This window comes from Stegodyphus dumicola, chromosome 2, assembly GCF_044657685.1.
Source record: "Stegodyphus dumicola isolate Sdum_Otavi_A_Nest chromosome 2, ASM4465768v1".
Lineage (NCBI taxonomy): Eukaryota > Metazoa > Arthropoda > Arachnida > Araneae > Eresidae > Stegodyphus > Stegodyphus dumicola.
The window spans coordinates 147,741,688-147,760,891 of record NC_140769.1 but is presented as its reverse complement, the minus strand read 5'-3'; the positions used below and the strand labels follow the sequence as shown (position 1 = coordinate 147,760,891).

Sequence of the window (19,204 nt, the reverse complement as noted above, 5' to 3'; positions counted from 1 at the left end):
GGCGAAATCTGTAGTATGGTTCTAGTTACAGAAAATACTGCTTCTGATAGTGAAAAAAGTGACAGAGAGGTTATTGAAAACGAAAAAATTTCAATTGACAAGTTAGTCGGTATTCTCAACACAGCAATTACAGGACTTGAACGGTGGAACTTTATAACTGAACAAGAAATAATGTTGTTTATAGAATTAAAGAGAAAGTATTATCACAAAAAAAGAAGCAACTTAAACAACTTACATCGAAAGAAATGTTTAATAAAGTAAAATAAATATTAAGCTTTTTTTTTTTTTTTTTTTTTTTTGTAAATTTTGATACCCTTTCTATCATAATTGCTCTTTATTTCATAAGTTATGTTTTCATATTTTTAATTGTATAATTTCTGCATGCCATCTTACCAGATTTAAATTGATGATCTATAATCCAGAATTGCAAAGTCCTGACGAATCCGGATTATGGATTTTGTATTGTAACATAATATGCAGGTTAGAGAGGTCTAAAATTTTATACATGTTGATCTGTGCTTTTCAAAAGCAAAGTTTAACAAGGAAGAATCAGTTGATGAATGGGAAATTTTCGGTATGCCTTTTCCCGACATCACTTGGTTTATTTTGCGTGCTGCTGTTTGTTGGAAATCCTAAAGAAAGGTGAAAAATAACAGATGTTGCTAAGGAGTTCGATGTCAGCCACAGTGTTGTTTCAAGGCTTTGGAAATCATTTCAAAGAACTGGAATGTGTAGCAAACGGCATGGGGGGGGGAGGTTGTGTTTGCAGTGTGACGCCTGCAGGATTTAGGTACGTAGTGCTGTCGACAAAAAGAACCAGCGCAGCACACCTACTGAGATTGCAAATCAGTTACTTGCTGCTGCTGGCAAGCAAATCTCCCAAAATATTGTAGCCAGACATTTACATCAAGGAGGACTATATGCCCGCCATCCTGTTGTATGCTATCCATTGTCCAGACCACAATGTATCGTCCATTTGCAATGGTATTGAGAGCATCATAATTGGGCTCGATGGAACTGAAATTATGTACTATTCTTAGATGAGAGTAGGTTCAGTGTGTTACTGGATTATAGATGTCAACTGATTTGATGTGAGAGTGGTACTGCTTATAATCCAGGAAAGGACCAGTATCTGAGATTTGGTATCATGGTATGGGCCGGCACTATGATCAATGGCCACATACACCTACATGGGTGACTGGCCAACAATATACTAATGATGTTCTGCTGCCTCATGTTTGTATGTTCCATGATGCTGTCAGTGATAAATTTGTTTCCATGGATGGCAACACATAATGTCATCGAACAGTCACTGTCTAGGAATGTCTAGAGGGTAAGGATATTATACACCTCGTATAGCCTGCGATTTCTCCAGATCTGAATCCTACTGAAAATGTTTGGGAAGAAGTCTTGCTGGTTCACAATGCCCTCCAATAAACAAGGACGCTCTCATCCGTGCACTTACAGGGATGACGTGAATGAGATAAATTACTCCAACAGCTGTTGGATAATATTGTGCAAAGTATGACACAATATGTGGAATCATACCTCAGATTTTCAGAAGAAATAATGAAAAAATGGCAAGACCGATGGGATGATGATAACACTGTAAGAAAATTATTTTGGATTTACAGCAAGACTCTAGTGACAGAAGAATAAATTAAGCACTGACAGGTCATGAACAAATTCCAAAATATTTAAAGAGGTTTCACAGAAAGTAAAATATAAGTTCAGTTGTGAAGTACAAAATACAGACTTTATACACTATTCGTGTGAATGCATTGACATAGTCTCTATTAGGGAAGAATATTTTTTTTAAAATATTAATGACTTTTGACTGTATTTTCTTTTGAAATATTTCAAAAGAAAATACAGTCAAAAGTCATTAATCCAGACACCTATAATCCGGACCTCAAAGCTACAAAATTTCTGCGCATGCGTCGATGCATGTGCGTAATACTTTTACTCCTGCGCATAATGTGTTTAATGTATAACGGATGGTATAAGCTAAGCTAAAATTATATATTTCAGTTAATGTTGCAGATTGTGTTGTTCTTTAATCTTCTAATTGGATCCAGCTTATTATTTTTTGCAGACTGTTAGAGCAATTTTATAAAATGAAGCTTGAACTTTCGATTATGCCAAATAGAATTTCCGATGCTGGAGCTGCCAGAGCGAAAGTATGTTTCGATGTCCATCAAACAAAAAGTGGAATTGCTGCAAAAAATGGATAAAGACATATCCTTTGTTTCTCTAACCACTCCGAAATCTGCTTATCAATTTCACGCAGCTCTGCGGGGGGGGGGGGAACGTCGCGGCGCACAATGAACTGGAAGTTGATCTGTCAGCACTATCCTTATCTTCAGGGCAGATGTTTTTATTTTATTCAGCTTATAATTCCTTAGTAAATGTAGTATTTCATCTCGATGTATTCGGTCTTTGATGTGATTTAAATCAAATTCCTCGTCATTATAAATATCACGAGTACACATCAAATAGTTTTCTGGTTCCAATTTTCTAATTTCGACTATGCGTAATGTATGCTTTACGCATGCGCGCGTTGAAAGAAATGTTTATTAAAGTAAACAAATAAATATTAAACTTGGTAAAAGTATAGTTTAGGGTACCCCTTGGCAATTTTTGGCGGTACATGGATACTGATTTTGTGCAATTCTTTGACTCGTTATTTTGGTTTGCGAAGCGTGCCGCTACACAAAGCCAAAATAAAAAGACAGAGAATTGCACAAACTCGGTATCCATGTACACATCAACTTATTTTCACTTTAAAAAAAATTCCCCGAATTGCACAAAAATGGCATTGCGCACTCCTTTGACTTTATTCATGTACACGTCGACCTATTTTAATTTTAAAAGAAAATCCCCGAATTGAGCAAAAATGGCATTGCTCACTCTTTTAACTTTGTCCATGTACACATCGATATATTTTCACGTAAAAAGTCAAAGGAACACCAAATTCTAAAATATAGGCAAACAAAAAATACAAAATCTCAATAAAATAAATTTTAAACTGAACAATAAAATAATATAAAAAGGAAAAACATGTTATACATTTAAGCACTACCAAAAGCAAATATTCACTTACCATGATTTTCGAGTTCGTTTGGTACACCCAGAGCCACCTAAAAATCAAAATATCAATCGTACTCAAAGACTTTTTTTCAAACCAGCTACTCTTTCTGATCGAACGCTTCACATAGTGACCATCTAAACCTTTCTTCCTACAAACCCATTCAAATCCATTTAACGGTTTTTACGTTCGACTAGACGCATATCCTTCCTACATACAGGACACTTATAATGGCTACTAAGTAAACCTTCATTTACACACGAGTCAATTAAAGCTCTTGTTTTGAGGTTGCTGGTTAGACTCTATACTAAAGACAACTTTACAATAACAACAACAATTTTATTTCGTGGACTGTATCATAACTAAAAATCTAAATCGAAAATGATAAATTCCCGACCATATGGGACCAAAACATGTATGCTACGCTAGGAGTTCGAATCTTAACTAACTAAAATTGTGCAGAAACAATGCGCTGTACATAATATTGAAGTTGCGCAGAAACAATGCGCTATACATAACTTTTATTGCCGCGTAGGAGGCAACATACCACCCCACGTTGCAATATCTATGATATGCAAACTAAATCTAAGCATACAATTCAATATCAAATGCTAACAATTCAGCTATTCAGTTTTTTTAAGCATTAACAAAAGACTTAAAGTTAGTAAATCATTTACAGAATGAAATAAACAATTCAGAAAATTCTATAAAGTTTGAACATTTGCAAATTTTTTCAATAATTATTTTAAGTATATCAACATTTCAAACAGTAAAAAATATTGACATTTTTCATCAAAATTACCAAAATATAAGTATAATAAAGAACAATGTACATTTTATTAACAATAGAAATTAATCCTTGAAGTTATCCTCAAAAGGCAATGAACAAATTTTTGATATTGGCCTTTTAATTGGACCAAACTTTGTGTTAATGACTGCTACTCGTATCTCACCATCTTTACCAGGAATCGTCTGATCAATTCTTCCTAGTAACCATTTAAAGAGGTAACTGATCATCTTTAATAATAACCATTGTATTTTTCTTTATATTGATTGTTCTTTGAAAAATACCATTTCTTCGTTGTTGCAAGTCATTAAGATAGTCAGTTATCCATCGTTTCCATATAATCTGTATCATTTTAGTTAATTTTTTGCCATCTTGACAATCTGCTTTCCGACAAGTCCAAAATTTAAGGTTCTACAATTGAGTTTATGGGTCTACGTATTAAAAAGTGACCTGGTGTCAAGGGTTCGTAATCTGAAGGTTCAGACGATAAAGGAGAAAGAGGTCTCGAATTTAGTATTCCTTCAATTTGATCAATTACGGTTAAAAATTCTTCATAGGTTAATTTAGCATCGGAAATAGTTCTTTTAAGATGAAATTTGAAAGATTTGATTCCGGCCTCCCAAATTCTACCAAAATTGGGGGCACAAGGAGAAATAAATTTCCAAAAGATATTTTCAGATGCCAAATACTTACCCAAAACTTCATCAGAGACAGTAACTAAAGAAGCAAGTTTCTTTAACTCTTTGTGAGCTCCTAAAAAATTAGTTGCATTGTCACTAAACAGACATGAGCTTTTACCTCTACGCGAGAAAAATTGTTTTAAACATGCAGTAAAGGCTTCAGATGTTAAGTCAAATACTATTTCTAAATGAATCGCTTTTGTAACTAAGCAAACAAAGATTGCTATATAAACTTTATGTAAACTACCTTTCCTTTGATTTCTGTATTTGATTAGAAAAGGGCCTGCAAAATCTGTCCCTGTGTTATGAAACGTTAGATTTGGATTTACACGTTCAGGAGGTAAATCGGTCATTAATTGATCTGAAATGATAGGTTTATGACGAAAACAAATTACACATTCATGAACTGTTTTTCTAGCTAAGTCCTTGCCACCAATGGGCCAAAACCTTTCCCTAACAAAATGTAATAATGCTTGAGGACCAGCATGAAAATTTTTCAAATGATAATGAATATATTAGCTTTCTAAGCTTATGATTTTTTGGCAATAAAATTTGATGTGTAGAATCATAATTAATTGTGGCATGAGTTAAGCGACCGCCCACACGTAATATATCTTTTCCATCTAAAAATGGATTTAAAGTTTGTACCTGACTTTTGATTACTCTCTGATCTTGAAGTGATTTAATCTCCTCTGCAAATTCTATTACCTGAACCATTTTTATCAAGTGCATTTCCACATCTTGAAATTCAATACTACTAAATGGGGCCTGTTTTCTTCACTGGACCTTTCAGATTGGACAGAAACTTGAAAATAAGACTTAAGATTATAATTAGTTTAACATAATTATTTGTTAATTCAAAAAAGGTATTCCAAAACAAGTTTAAATTGCAGTTCAAATTAAAGTCTAAAGGTTTCTTAAGTTCATCCTGATAAGCAGGAGAATCTATGAGGTTTTGTCAAGTTCAAATAAAGAAGCATCACTAAGTTCGTTCCATTCAGGACCATTCCACCACAAGGAAGATGTCACAAGTTCATGAGGATAAGCACCACGAGAAATCAGATCTGCCGGATTATTTGCTGATGATACGTGCTTCCAGTGTCACGGCTCGACTAGTCTTTGGATTTTGGAGACTCTATTTGCAACAAAGGTCTTCAAAAGATGAGGAGAAGTCTTCAACCATGACAGTGCTATCGTTGAATCAGTGCACAGAATGATGTCATCTAAGTGCATCTTCGATGAGTTGCTAACTTTCGAAATCAGATGTAGCCAATAACAAACATGCACAAAGTTCCAATCTTGGAATAGATAAAGTTTTCAATGGAGCCACCCGAGATTTTCTGTCTAGTAGATGAGATGACGAGTCGTGATCTTCATCGACGCAAATGAAGTAGACAACTGCACCATAAGCGTCTTCCGAAGCATCTGCATATCCAATGAGTGAAATCTTGCTTGGATGATTGGAGAGGATGCAACGATTAATTTTTATATTTTCAACAGCCTTTAAATTTGAAACTATCTGTTGCCATTCGTGAGCAATAATTGCAAAAAGTGGTTCATCCCAACTCAGTTTTTGAACCCACAATTTCTGTAAAAATATATTGGCTTTGGTGATTTACCGGACCAATCATTCCTAAAGGATCATAAAGTCTGGCAATTGTCGATAAAATGTCTCTTTTAGTATATGATGATTTCTCCTCGATTGAGACTTTAAAGCTGAATTCATCCTTCTGAGAATTCCATGTAATGCCTAAAGCTTTAAACACATCACTTTTGGAGGAGAATGAAAGCTCAGAGCTTGTAGAAGGGCTATCCAACAGTTCAGGAGAATTAGAGTTCCATTTGTGCACAGTCATTCCACAACTATGAAAAAGCTGTATAAGCTGATTTTTCAATTCCCTTGCTAAGTCTAAGTTTGATGAACCATAGATGACATCATCAACATAACAGTCTGACAAGACAGCTTTGGCAGCTTCAGGATATTTATGCATTTCGTCGTATGCAACTTGCTTTATTCATCTAATGGCTAGAAATGGAGCACTTTTAGTACCATAAGTCACCGTTTTGAGTCTATATGTCACAGGTGAGTCGCTAAGGTTTCTCTTCCATAAGATTCGAAGTAAGTCTCTTTGGGATTCATCAACCAAAATTTGCCGGTACATTTTTTGTATATCTGCAATAACTGCAACTTGATGTTTTCTAAATCTCACAAGAATATCTATATTTTAAATATTTAATTTTGTAGAAGGTACTAAATCTGTGATTTTATTTACAACTAAAAAATTTAATGCAGAGAACGAATTATTTCCATTAAAAATAGAAGCAAAAGTACGAGATTTAATGTTTGAAATTTGTCTATTTAAACTAGAAACGGGAATATCTATTCTTTCCTTTTTTAAATTTGCACGCTCACAGAATTCATTTGTAGCAAAATTTAACATTGATCCTGAATCAAGGACAGCTCTTGCTTTAACGAATTGGCCATAAATATTTCTAACCCAAATAATCGCAGTTGAAAGGAGAACAGATTTATTTTTCGAAAAAAGACACGCGGATAAGGCTTTTTCTGTTAATTTATTGCTATTCAAAACAGCCTCATTTTTGCGGTTCTCTGGGGAGGGCATAGTTTCACTTTGCTTTCCCCCACTTGTTGCAGAGGACATGGATCGGTCAGTCCGATGAAGAAGTGAATTATGTTTTAATTTGCAAACCAAGCAAAAGTGTCTAGACTGACAGGAAGCTACTTTATGATTCGATTGTAAACAATTAATGCACAAAGAAAACTTTTTAATCATTTCCTATCGTTCCATTGGATTTAGTGCTAGAAATGTTTCGCATTTAAAAATTGCGTGATTATCTTTGCAAACCCACACATAAATTTGTTATTATTCGTTTTTGTCACTAACGAACTTTATTTGGAGGAATGTTTTGTTTTGGTTTTGCAAATACAGTTTTGTTTTGCATATTTTCTAACATCTGGCATCGCTTTTGAAGAGATGTCATGAAAGAATCCCATTCACATAAATCATTACTATTTAATGACATTTCAAAGTGCTTACGTGATTCTTTATCTATTTTATTGAGAATAATATTAATCAGCAAAGCTTCGCTTAATTTATCCATATTTAATTACATAACTTTTAATGCTCTTAAATGTATCTGAACTTTATCAATTAATGAGCGTAAATCTTTAGGATTTTCATGAACTATTTTTTCAATAGAAAGTAATTCATTGATATGAGAATTTACAACCAGTCTCTTATTATCATATCTTTCTTCAAGTGCCTTAAATAAGGAAGAAATGTATAATCTATTGTTTATATCTGCTTTGCATCACCAATTAAATAAGATTGTAAATAAAACAATTTCTGAGAATCTGTTAATTGTCTATTAGATGAAATTAAAGCTACGAATTGGTTTTTAAATAAATTCCAGTCTTCCAAATTGCCAGAAAATTTAGGTAATGTTATTTCAGGCAATTTATAATTCAATGAATTACTTCTTGTTTCTGGGATACTATTATTTGCATTCTTACTACATAATGAAGTATAAAGACATTTCAGGCTTACCTGAACATTGGTAATATCCATCTCATTTTTTTCAAAAGTAGCTTTGATGTCTGATATTTCTTCATCTTTGCACACTTTGTAATAATCTAAGCGAAGTTCATCAATTTGTTTATTTAGCTTGTGCACTTTTTCTTGCAATACTTCTATTTGTTCGAAGCCAAAATCATCACTTTTTCCACTGACAGACTTTGATTTTGTTATATGTGCTCTAATACCGCCACGTTTTCTGTTCAACGTAGTTATGTCTTCATTAGCCATTTTTTATTCTAATTCTGCGGTTCGACAATGACCAATGTTTTGAGGTCGCTGGTTAGATTCTATATTAAAGACAACTTTACATCAACAACAACAATTTTATTTTGTGGACTGTATCATAACTAAAAATCTAAATCGAAAATGATAAATTCCCGACGATACGGGACCAAAACATGTATGCTACGCTAGGAGTTCGAATCTTAACTAACTAAAATTGCGCAGAAACAATGCGCTGTACATAACTTTTATTGCCGCGTAGGAGGCAACAACTCTTTTCCCCTTTCACTCCAAAACGTACAGAAACTTCAAATTAATCTTACTACATTCAGCCATTCTACCGTCTAAAGAATCAAACCAACACACACCACGAAAACACTTACAAAACATCCCATGATTCAAAATTTCCCAGAATCATGCACTCGATTACGTCACAATAGAATTTCTGTAACATTCATCTACTCAGGCTTACATAAATGAAACAACAACTTGGCGATAAATCAAACAACTTCGCCGTAATACAAGGGGTACCTTAAAGTCTACTCTACCCTTAAGCTTTTCTTTTCTTTTCTTTTTTTTTTTTTTTTTTTTTTTTTTTTTTTTTTTGTAAATTTTGATACCCTTTAGAACATAATTGCTCTTTATTTCATAAATTACGGTTTCATATTTTTAATTTTATAATTTCTGCATGCCATCTTACCAGATTTAAACTGATGATTAATGATCTATAATCCAGAAAAATCGATAATCCAAAATCGCCGAAGTTCCGACGAGTCCGGATTAAAGACTTTTGACTGTATAAAGTATTTATTTATGAAAGAAAAATCGGTTAATCTTTGGATTATGGTAACTCGGCGATTTTTTGGCGAAAATTTGCCGACCAATCCTGCTACAGCAACCTGCTAGTGTTTGGATGCCATTTTGTTTTCACAAAATAAAGGCTTTTTTTTTTTTTTTTTTTTTTTACTCAAAATTTTTTCCCAACAATCTGCTAGCCGAATTACGCTTATGCTATAACTTTTACGGAACAAAAGTGCTTAATCATGATGAAGATTAGGTGCGGAATTGGGAGAAAGTGCAGAATCGCAAACTGCTTGCCGCGTTTTTAAGAATTGCACATACACGGTATCCGTGTTCACGTCGACCTATTTACACTTTAAAAAACATCCCAGAATTGCACAAAAATGGCATTGCTCACACTCTTGACTTTATCCATATACACTGTTAAAGTCCTAGCTAGTAACCTTTATCGCCTTACCAAAATGTCGCCAAACTATCTGTTACCATATTCCAAAGATTAGCCAAAAAATCCAGGTTAGGAATTATACAAATTGTAAATAATGTAATCGGATATGAATATTTTGAAGTAGATTGATTATGTAGTAAATTTATAAAATTGTAACTAAGTTGAATTGTATATTTGTGATTACTGATGTAATTTAGTTAAAAAGTATATGTATATATTTTGTATAGTATAGTTTATATATGTAGTTTATGTAATAAGCAATAATGAGTTTCACAATTGTGAATTTATGTTAAAAGTTGTGTAAAATTGATGAATTTAAATGAATAAGTGATTTGATGTTTCAGAAAGATGGAAAATCTCAATTTACAAATTTGTTAAAACACAAGGAACTGCTCCTTTATGCGCCCTCAGGTCGCCAAACATTTTTGGCAAGAAACTCCACGCTGCCATATTACTATCTAAATTTTTTGTCTACATTTTGAACTTTAAGCTTAAAATGTCTCCAAAAATGCATGTTTTGAACACACAATTTAAGCTAAAAATCCAATACAAAAACAAAAAATTCAGATAGCAAAAATAAAAAGTTTCTAACTAAAAATATTTGACAAGAATCCATGTACACAGCGATATGTTTTAACTTAAAAAAACATCTATAATTTGCACAATCTAGGCGACGAATGAATCTATGAACTACGCACACCTCACTTTAATAAATTAATATAACAATAAATTTCAAAGAATACCATGTAACCAGCATCCTATTTAAACTTTAAAAAACATCTACGAATTTCACAATCTAGGCATTGCGAACAAATCAACAAAATAAACTAAAATTACAAACAATTCAAAAAACAACAATAGCGACAGAAATTCAGAGTAAAAAAAAAATGAGCATAACATTCTACAAAATAAAAATAGTAAAATAAAATGCATTTACCATAATACATTCTTTAATAAAATCTCGCCAGTCACACGTCTGTGAACAAAAGTGCCATGATTTTGCTATATCACATGTCTTTCTGCGATTCAAATTTCGAAGTAACAGTAAAAACTTTCCCCAAAGTTAACTTACTATATGAAAACCGCGATTTAAATCATAAACTCCGCTGACAACCACATCCAGCAAGCATTTGACACAAGAACTATCAGAAACGCCCTTCTTCGTCTTAGTTCTCATAGCAGCTCCGCATTTCGAACTCTGTTTTAAAAGTCCCACAGAAATTACAAAAATACGCTTTGATCCTCATAAACACACCCATGAACAAAAGACTCGTTAACGACTCCAACATCGTACCTTTTAATACTAAATTTACTTTCCACACAATCTAAAATATGTGACTGAAATCTTGCCACCACGTCTATCATTGCAACATAGGCCATTTCAAAACACGCACGACACAAACCAACGAGCAATTAAACCACTCCAGCAAAAGAGTTTCCAACGTCAAAATGGTTGCCTTACAACACACAATCGTGCCAAAAACCAGCATGGAACACATATCACCACATTGGGTGATCTTAGGGCACATATAAGAGTAGAGCCAATCAAAATATTTAGTTTTACCGTTTTTTATTCTAGCTATTATGTTGAATGTATTCAGAATAAATGTTGAAGAGTTTTACCGTTTTTTATTCTAGCTATTATGTTGAATGTATTCAGAATAAATGTTGAAGTGATACCCCTTGGCTAGGCCAGAGAATCTTCCTCGTAGGGCGAGTTACCTAATATTTAAATTTGGTTTCTTAGTTTATTTGGTTTAATTGTTTCTTAGTTTTTTTGGTTTGCCAGTATTGGCGGTGCAGTTTATGAGTTTAGGTTTAGGTTATCTCACCTTCCATGGTGACCATATTCTGGATTGACATCTTATGCCAGAATGCTTGAGGATAGTAATGGCAATTTTTTTTTTTTTTCCATTTTTGCATATTCAAAACAGTAAGTTCATTTTGTCCCTTGAGGACTTTTCTAAGCCTTCTTGATTTGAGAGCACAATAAATTATCTTTGTTATTATGTCCTATTACTCTGGCATTATTTTATTTCATTTAGCACCCAATTCACACTTTTTAATGTGCTATATGACCGTTTGTGTTCCATCATTAGCAGCTGTCTCCCACTGTATTTTGTGTATATGTCTCTTGTTAATTGCTTAGTCACAAAAGTGTTGCAGTTTTGTGTTTATCTGTTAAAAGTATGTTAGATGCACAGTAACTACTTTTCCCCATGTAAGGAATTTTTATGACATAATCTATTTTTTAAGGTAACATTTTATATGTATATAAAGCAAGTATGCATAACATTTAATAAAGGACTAGTTTATGTTGCTACAAACTGTAATGTATGGAGAGATTAATTATGGTGATTCCAGTGGTGCCCTTCGTTATGTATTATTTAACAATTTTTTATCCAATCTATGCTGGGTTTTGCTGTAATGTTGAATTATGATTATAATTTTTCAAGGCTGTATAATTGTTATTTTTGAGGACAATTATGTTCCTAATTAAGTTATAATTAGCTGCTGCAATTGCAGTATAATTTCTATTGCATTGTAATTGTAATTACAGAAAGCAGTTATATTGTAATTTTCAAGTGCGAAAGACTCTACAGTTGTATTTTTTCCTAATGATGTACAGCATAAACTTGCTTGCAACACACATGTATAGGGTGGGGCAAATAAAAGTGGCTCGGAGAACAGAGTTCAAAGTTACAAAGAAACACAGCAAAGGAAAGGGAATACAGTACTAACCTGACTACAGCAGATGTTGAAATTGACCATCATTCATCTCTTGACACTTTTGGGCCCTGGTCAGCGCAGTTGCTGAAGGCAGATCGAAGCTTTACTGCAATCTCATCCAAAATAATCTGCTCCAGTTCTTACACAGGTGACCTGGGTGGCCAGCTAGGACCAAGACCAGACTGACCTCTGCTAACAACTCTGTCAGGCATGAAGATTGTGTAAATGTGAACCAGTGAGCAATGGCTATATGGGCAGTTGCACCATTCTGTTGGATGTAACTGCATGTCTTTTCCTCCTCAGGTAATGTTGTCACAAATTGATTAAAAATGGTGGAAATGTAATGCTCCGAATTCAGCGTCTGATGAAAGAAGATGAGACCAGTAATTCGGTGTGCAGACACTGAACACCAAACCCCAACATTTTGGTCATGCAATGGTGTTTGTCCACTGCCCAGAATATATGATTCTGTGAACTGACTGGTAACTCAGGTGAAACCAGACTTCATCTCTATATAAATTAAAAGAAAGTGTCAGTCCGTGTATTTTTGTTTGTGCTGCGTGTAAGCTAATAGACCCAGGGCTACGAAATTTGGTATATAGGATCATCTAGACAAGAGCCGGTGCACTTCAAACCAATTGTTTTCAAAATTCGAATCTGATTTTTTTAAATTTTATCTTTTTGATTTTATTGCATCATTTTGAATAGTTTCATTCTTTTAAAAATGTAGTTTTGGCAGCAGTTTTTCATTTAATGCTTTGGATACTGGACTGCTGACTTGAAAATATGAGATAAAATGCTGCTCTTTTTCTTTTGATTTTTGGACACACAACATACACATTACAATCTTCTCATTCTGATGTGCATGTGTCTTGCGAGGCACAACATAAGGAATTTCCTTTCCCCCCTCTCTCTCTCTTTATTAGCTAATGGCAAAGAGGCTTGTGTATTTTGAATTATGTCATACACAAAGAACAAGTTTGATTGGTTATTGCTTTCTGATGATAGTTTCATTCTTTTAGAAATGTTTGGCAACAGTTCTTTGGATAGTGGACTCCTGACTGTTTTCTCTCGAAAATATGAGATTTATTGCTTATTCCATTGTAATTTTTTTATATTATGTTTTAATTATATAAAAAGTTTTGCATAATTATTTTTAGGAAACAAAGTTCTTAACTTCCTTTATACCATTTGCATTCGTAAGATTTTGCAACAGGAAGTTGGTTAATTTATTTATTAGGATAATTAATATTTGTATTAATGGATATTGCTTATTTCATCATAATTTTGTTATATGTAATCATTTTTAAAAACAAATTGTGGTTTTATATATATATATAAGTTTTGCAGAGTAAGCTTCTGCTCAATTTTTAATTTAACGTTTGGTGTTCCCTTTAGGCATTTTCCCAGTACATTAAAAAGCCAGACTTAATCTGGCCGTGTAGCTGCTAGTCAGAAATAAAGTAAAGATCTATGTCCATTGAACAGCCACTACAAAACTGGAGGCGCTGAGAAGCATCTGCTGTTTTGAATGCATGAACTATAGACACTCTGTAGGGATGCATTTTCAGGTCCAGTTGAAGTATTTGTCTGCATGATCGAAGTGATAAGTCAGCCTCTTGCGACAGGCGTCGGGATCATTTGGTACGACTCTGAAGCATTTTCTGTTGAACACAGCCACATGTTCTGGTTTTCGGATATGTTTGGGAATGTTTTTTGACTTGTTCAAAACAAATCCTGTCTGAAGCTATTTTCTGACTAATAGTTGCATGATGCTCTTTCCTTGCACTTTGACCCCATTAACTCTTTGAGGGACAGGAAAAGGCAATTAACTTTTTCGGCAAAACTCTTGTTTTATTTACTGTATCAGGTGTTACAGTGAAATTATTTGCGACAATTACACATATTTTGTTCAAGACACGTGAAAAAAATGACCACTTCTGGTGGTTAGTGTCGGTGACCACAGAACACATCCCTACCAATCAGTCTGTATGGTACTCGTAGAAGCAGTTTTTCTGTTTCAAACAGAGTGCAACTTTGCATGTGCTGCATTCCCGCACAGAGTGCACATTGTCATAATGTTGTCTTCGATGGCTGATGCTTATTTTCTTGAAGATGAATTGCTGCATTCTGCTTATTTTTTTAATTTTTTTTATTGCTATCTAGTGAACTGGTCAGTCTTGAAAACCACTCACATGAATGAGTAAGAGGTTCAATGGGAAAGGTGGTTACTGTAGGTAACCACTGTGCTTCAAAGAGTTAAACTTATGAGCAAACAATTGACCATGTTGTTTCTACAACTTTGTTGTAATGTAATTTTCAGAACAAATGCCCTCTGCTGCACTGTGAGTGCACTAACCTTTGCACTGCTCAACTCACACTGGCACAACCAGCATTAAGCTCTGAACTGGTTTGAATAATGTGGTGTGGTTATTTGCATACATTCACTTCCAATCGTATCCACTCATCCAAGGCACTTTTATTTACTTTCCTTTGCTGTGCTTCTTTGTAACCTGGAACTTTGTTCTCCGAGCCACTTTTATTTGTCCCACCCTGTAGAAATATATCCAAAATTCAACTTTCTGGTGTCCACAAGATGGTTTCTGTTTCAATGTGCATGCTATGGCATTTTCACTAATTCTTTTGAAGCGAAAAATGTTGTCGTAAGCAGAATCTACAGCATTGTTCTCCATCAATGCAAGATTGAAAATACTGAGCATATTAAATGTTCAGTAATGAAAAACTTACAAATTTTCACAGCTTAAGAAATAGAAATTATGTATAGCTTAGACTACCTTCACATGTACAAATCAGTAACCATCTGTTTCTTGCCAATATTGAAACATGACAACTCACTTTTTTACCTAGGCTTGAAAAATTTGCCGATCTTGAGAAACTTCTTTCACAAAACTCACGAATTAGAGTAGATAAAAATATATATATGATCCTTCAGTGAAGTGTTCCAAAGTGTGCCAGTTATTGCTTTTGTTTCCTCTGTGTTTGGACTGCTGATTATGAAAATATTCTACTAAATATGAAATTAACTACAGCAGAATTTCATATGATTTAGGAAAAAGGGTATGTGTGCAGACTTCCTAGTTTCAAAGTTAATTTCTTGCTTTTTAAGGGAAAATCTGGCTCCTTCTAAATTATCAGGGTAGTAAAAATTCTTTTTTTTTTTTTTTTTTTTTTCATTAATTTATTGACATTTCAGTTTATAGTTTGCATGGAAACCTTGATATGAAACTGAAAATTATGAATTATAATCATAAAGTGTATTTTAAATAATAAAAATCAATCATTTATTATTTTGTTCATAAAATTTTTATTGTTATTTTGTCAAAAATATTTTTGTTAAAGATTGTAAGTAATCTAAGAAAATTTATGTTTCTTATAGTTGAGCTCGACACAGTATTCACAATATTATCAACTGCTGCATCTGTTTGCTTTTGGAACATATGCAGATTACCTAGGTGAGTTGCTTAAAAACAATGGATAAATATCCAGATTTTTGTTTTTTAAATATTTTTTAACTTAATGCTTTTTAAACTTAATTTATGTTTAAAAACACTTAAATTTTTCATATATAAATCAGTCCCTTTTAAAAAAAATGAAAGTTTAGTCCTTTCATTAGATAGTCTGCAGCTGTCCGTTGCTGTAGAAATGAACCCAGTACTCTGGCATTATCTGCTGGATACTCCAGCAAAGTTGCCAATTGTTAGCACATTTTTTTTTTTACCAATCTAACTTGTGAAAAACAATAGCCATTTTTAAAAAAGGAGGTGCCCTAAATATTATGTAAAACAGCAACAGGTAAAAATATATTTAAGATTTGATAATTGACCTATCAGAAATTTTTATTTCCAAATTTGGTATCCAAAAATCGCCGCTACACAAATCCAAAATAACAAGTCAAAGAATTGCACAGACTAGGCATTGTGACTCCCTTGACATGTCCATGTACACATCGATCTATATTCACTTAAAAAGTCAAAGAAGCAGCCAACAAAAATATATATAATCTCAGTAAACTACATTTTAAATCAAACAATGAAATAACATAAAAAAGGAAATTCATCTTAGCACTACAGAAAGGAAATACTCACTTACCTTATTTACAAATTTCCCTGTCTTCAGTCAAACAAAATTCCTTAACAGCTTCCAAAAACTTCCTAAATTTATCTGAACTAGAATCTGTATAGTGGCGTCTCCACATAAATTCACAAAAGTAAGTCAAAAAGTATTCTCCATAGTGCAGGTATCCTCCGTTCGACCATACGCATTTCCTTCCTACAAACAGGACATTTATAATGGCAACTAAATAAACCTTCATTTGCACACCAGTAACAACGTACTTCTTATCCAAAATCCGTCCCATCGTTCAAATACACCGCAATCACACAACCAATAATGGCATAATAGGGTTTCCATGGTTACAGCCGAAAACATCGCGGACGATAACGTCGCGGGAGAAAACAATGCAAGGCGAAAACGTCGGGCTACAAAACATCGTGGTACAAAACATCGTCGTCGAAAATAAAGCAGTTCAAAAACTTCGCAATTTAAAAACATCGTCGTCGAAAATATCGTGGTAAAAAATAAAGTATCTACAAATCATCGCTTGACGATAACATCGCGGACATGCTTTTTTCATACATGCTTTTCGCAAGCATGTGTTAATAACTGTAAATGGATATTCCCATAATGATTTGTGAGCGCAAAATGGAAAGAAGGATAATTTTTACTTTCCCATTTTTTTATTAAGTAATAAATTTTTTCTGAAAAAGTAAGAAGGAAACTTAAGCATAGCAAATTAATGCAACTTATAGCAATTAATAGAATTTTAAACCGACATAGTTAACTAACAAAGGCCATTAATAAATAATTTTTATAAAGTTTTTACTAGTAATTTTTCGTGAAAGTATAATCTATAAGTTGCATTTAATTTTCTATGCTTAAGTTTCCTTCTTACTTTTTCAGAAAAAATTTATTAGTTAATAAAAAATGTGAAAGTAAAAATTATCCTTCTTTACATTTTGCGTTCACAAATCTTTATGGGAATATTCATTTACAGTTATTAAAGCATGTAGGGAAAAAGCATGTCTGCGATGTTATCGTCATGCGATGATTTTTAGATACTTTATTTTTTACCACGATATTTTCGACGACGATGTTTTTAAACTGCGAAGTTTTTTAACCGCTTTATTTTCGACGACGATGTTTTGTACCACGATGTTTTAGGACTGCGATGATTTCTCCCACAATGTTTTCGCCTTGCGTTGTTTTCTCCGCGATGTTATCGGCGGACACCGGTTTCCATAGCATTCAGTTACTCAAATTACCATAAATGAAACAACAACTTGGCAATAATTCAATGGGCACCCTTTAATCTACTCTAACACAGCAACAAATTAGCAAAATTAAAAATGCAAGAAACATCCATATTAAAACACTAAAAATTCCGCTAAACAGACATCCGTAATGAAACACTCGAAATTACATAAAACATCAACATATTATGCAACAAAACTCCATACTAAAACAGTTTTTTTTTTTTTTTTTTTTTTTTTTTTTTCCCGTTGTCCTTTTTCTGAATATGCTGCAATTTATAGGGAAGGGGGGATTTAAAAAATTGCAAAGCAGGTTACCACTGTTCTCCATATATGCATTAGTTTGTTTAACTTATTAAGGAAAGTCAGGAAATCGCAAATTAATTTCATGGAATGTCCATTTCGACACTCTACTGCAGGGCAAGATGCGGTATTCCTGAAAAAATACAAGACTTTCTTTTTCATTTTTAAGTAAACTTTACAATGGCATTGCGATTTGCTACAAGGAAAAACTCTATACCCTAATTGCAACAAGCAGAAACCATATGCATGGCCTTCAAATTTCAAAACTGCATGCATTGCTACCACCATTGAGATAGATTGTGGCATTGTGTGCTGACGTAATGCATGTGCAATTGCTATTGCATTGCTAGATAAATACTTTTTTGTAAAATTCTCGGTTGCCCACATTGGCAATGCCCAGTGATACCTTTCTGGGTTGGGCAGGTAATGCAATAGTACCATGAAACCCAACCATTTTTCATAGAGGTGTCTTAAATAAACTTTTAGGTATGCCGTCTTGTAGCTCTGAATAATGAGTTAGTGATATTCATTTTTTGCTTTTAAGTAAAAATACTCGTTGTAACGTTGTTACATCCAATTTTTGAAAGGAATACTAAGTGATATCTTCATTCTCTGGATGACATTCAATTATTTTTTTATTTCATATTTATTTTTATAATTTGTTGCTTATGTTTTTAAAAATTCTTCTTCGAATTTGTGGGGAGTTATATTTTAAGTTCAGACGTAAATATATCAAAACTGCTTTTAACCCAATTACCAAGCTTGATTCTGATTTTAAACATTATGTACACTTTTAAGAACACTATAACAAGCAACTTATTAAAATGTAAAAAAAAAAAAAATTAAGGTTTTTAAATGGGCCTTTTGAGGTTCTTTGCTGTTGTATCCACTATTAATACCTAGTTTTTATTATTTTATGTTATTGAAATTTTTATTATTATACCATTGTTCATTTTTTTAATTGTATAATGAGATACTTCAGTCACATGAGAAATTCTTTTTAAAGTTTTAAAGAGAGAAATTACTAAAGAGTTCTCCCAAAAGAAAATTCAGTAACATAGATTTTAATGGTTTACTTTTTTCAAAACTGATGATTATCAAAATGCTACAAAAATGAAAATAAATAGAAAAACAAAGGGTTGAATAAAAATAAATAAATAAATCTAAAAGCATTCAATTTTCAACGTCACACCAGAGAGTTTGTTAGAGTTAGTTAAGG

The 19,204-nt window shown here is 33.1% G+C and overlaps 1 protein-coding gene across 5 annotated transcripts in view; it reads left to right on the top strand.

Moving 5' to 3' along the window:
• CSN7 (COP9 signalosome subunit 7) overlaps positions 1 to 19,204 on the top strand; it is a 71,171-nt gene that overhangs the window by 4,661 nt on the left and 47,306 nt on the right. For all 5 annotated transcript variants that reach the window (XM_085811228.1, XM_085811229.1, XM_035365105.2 and 2 more), the window contains exon 3: positions 15,750 to 15,825. In XM_085811228.1, coding sequence (XP_085667354.1) covers positions 15,750 to 15,825 — 76 coding nt within the window. The remainder of the gene's footprint in view (positions 1 to 15,749; positions 15,826 to 19,204) is intronic.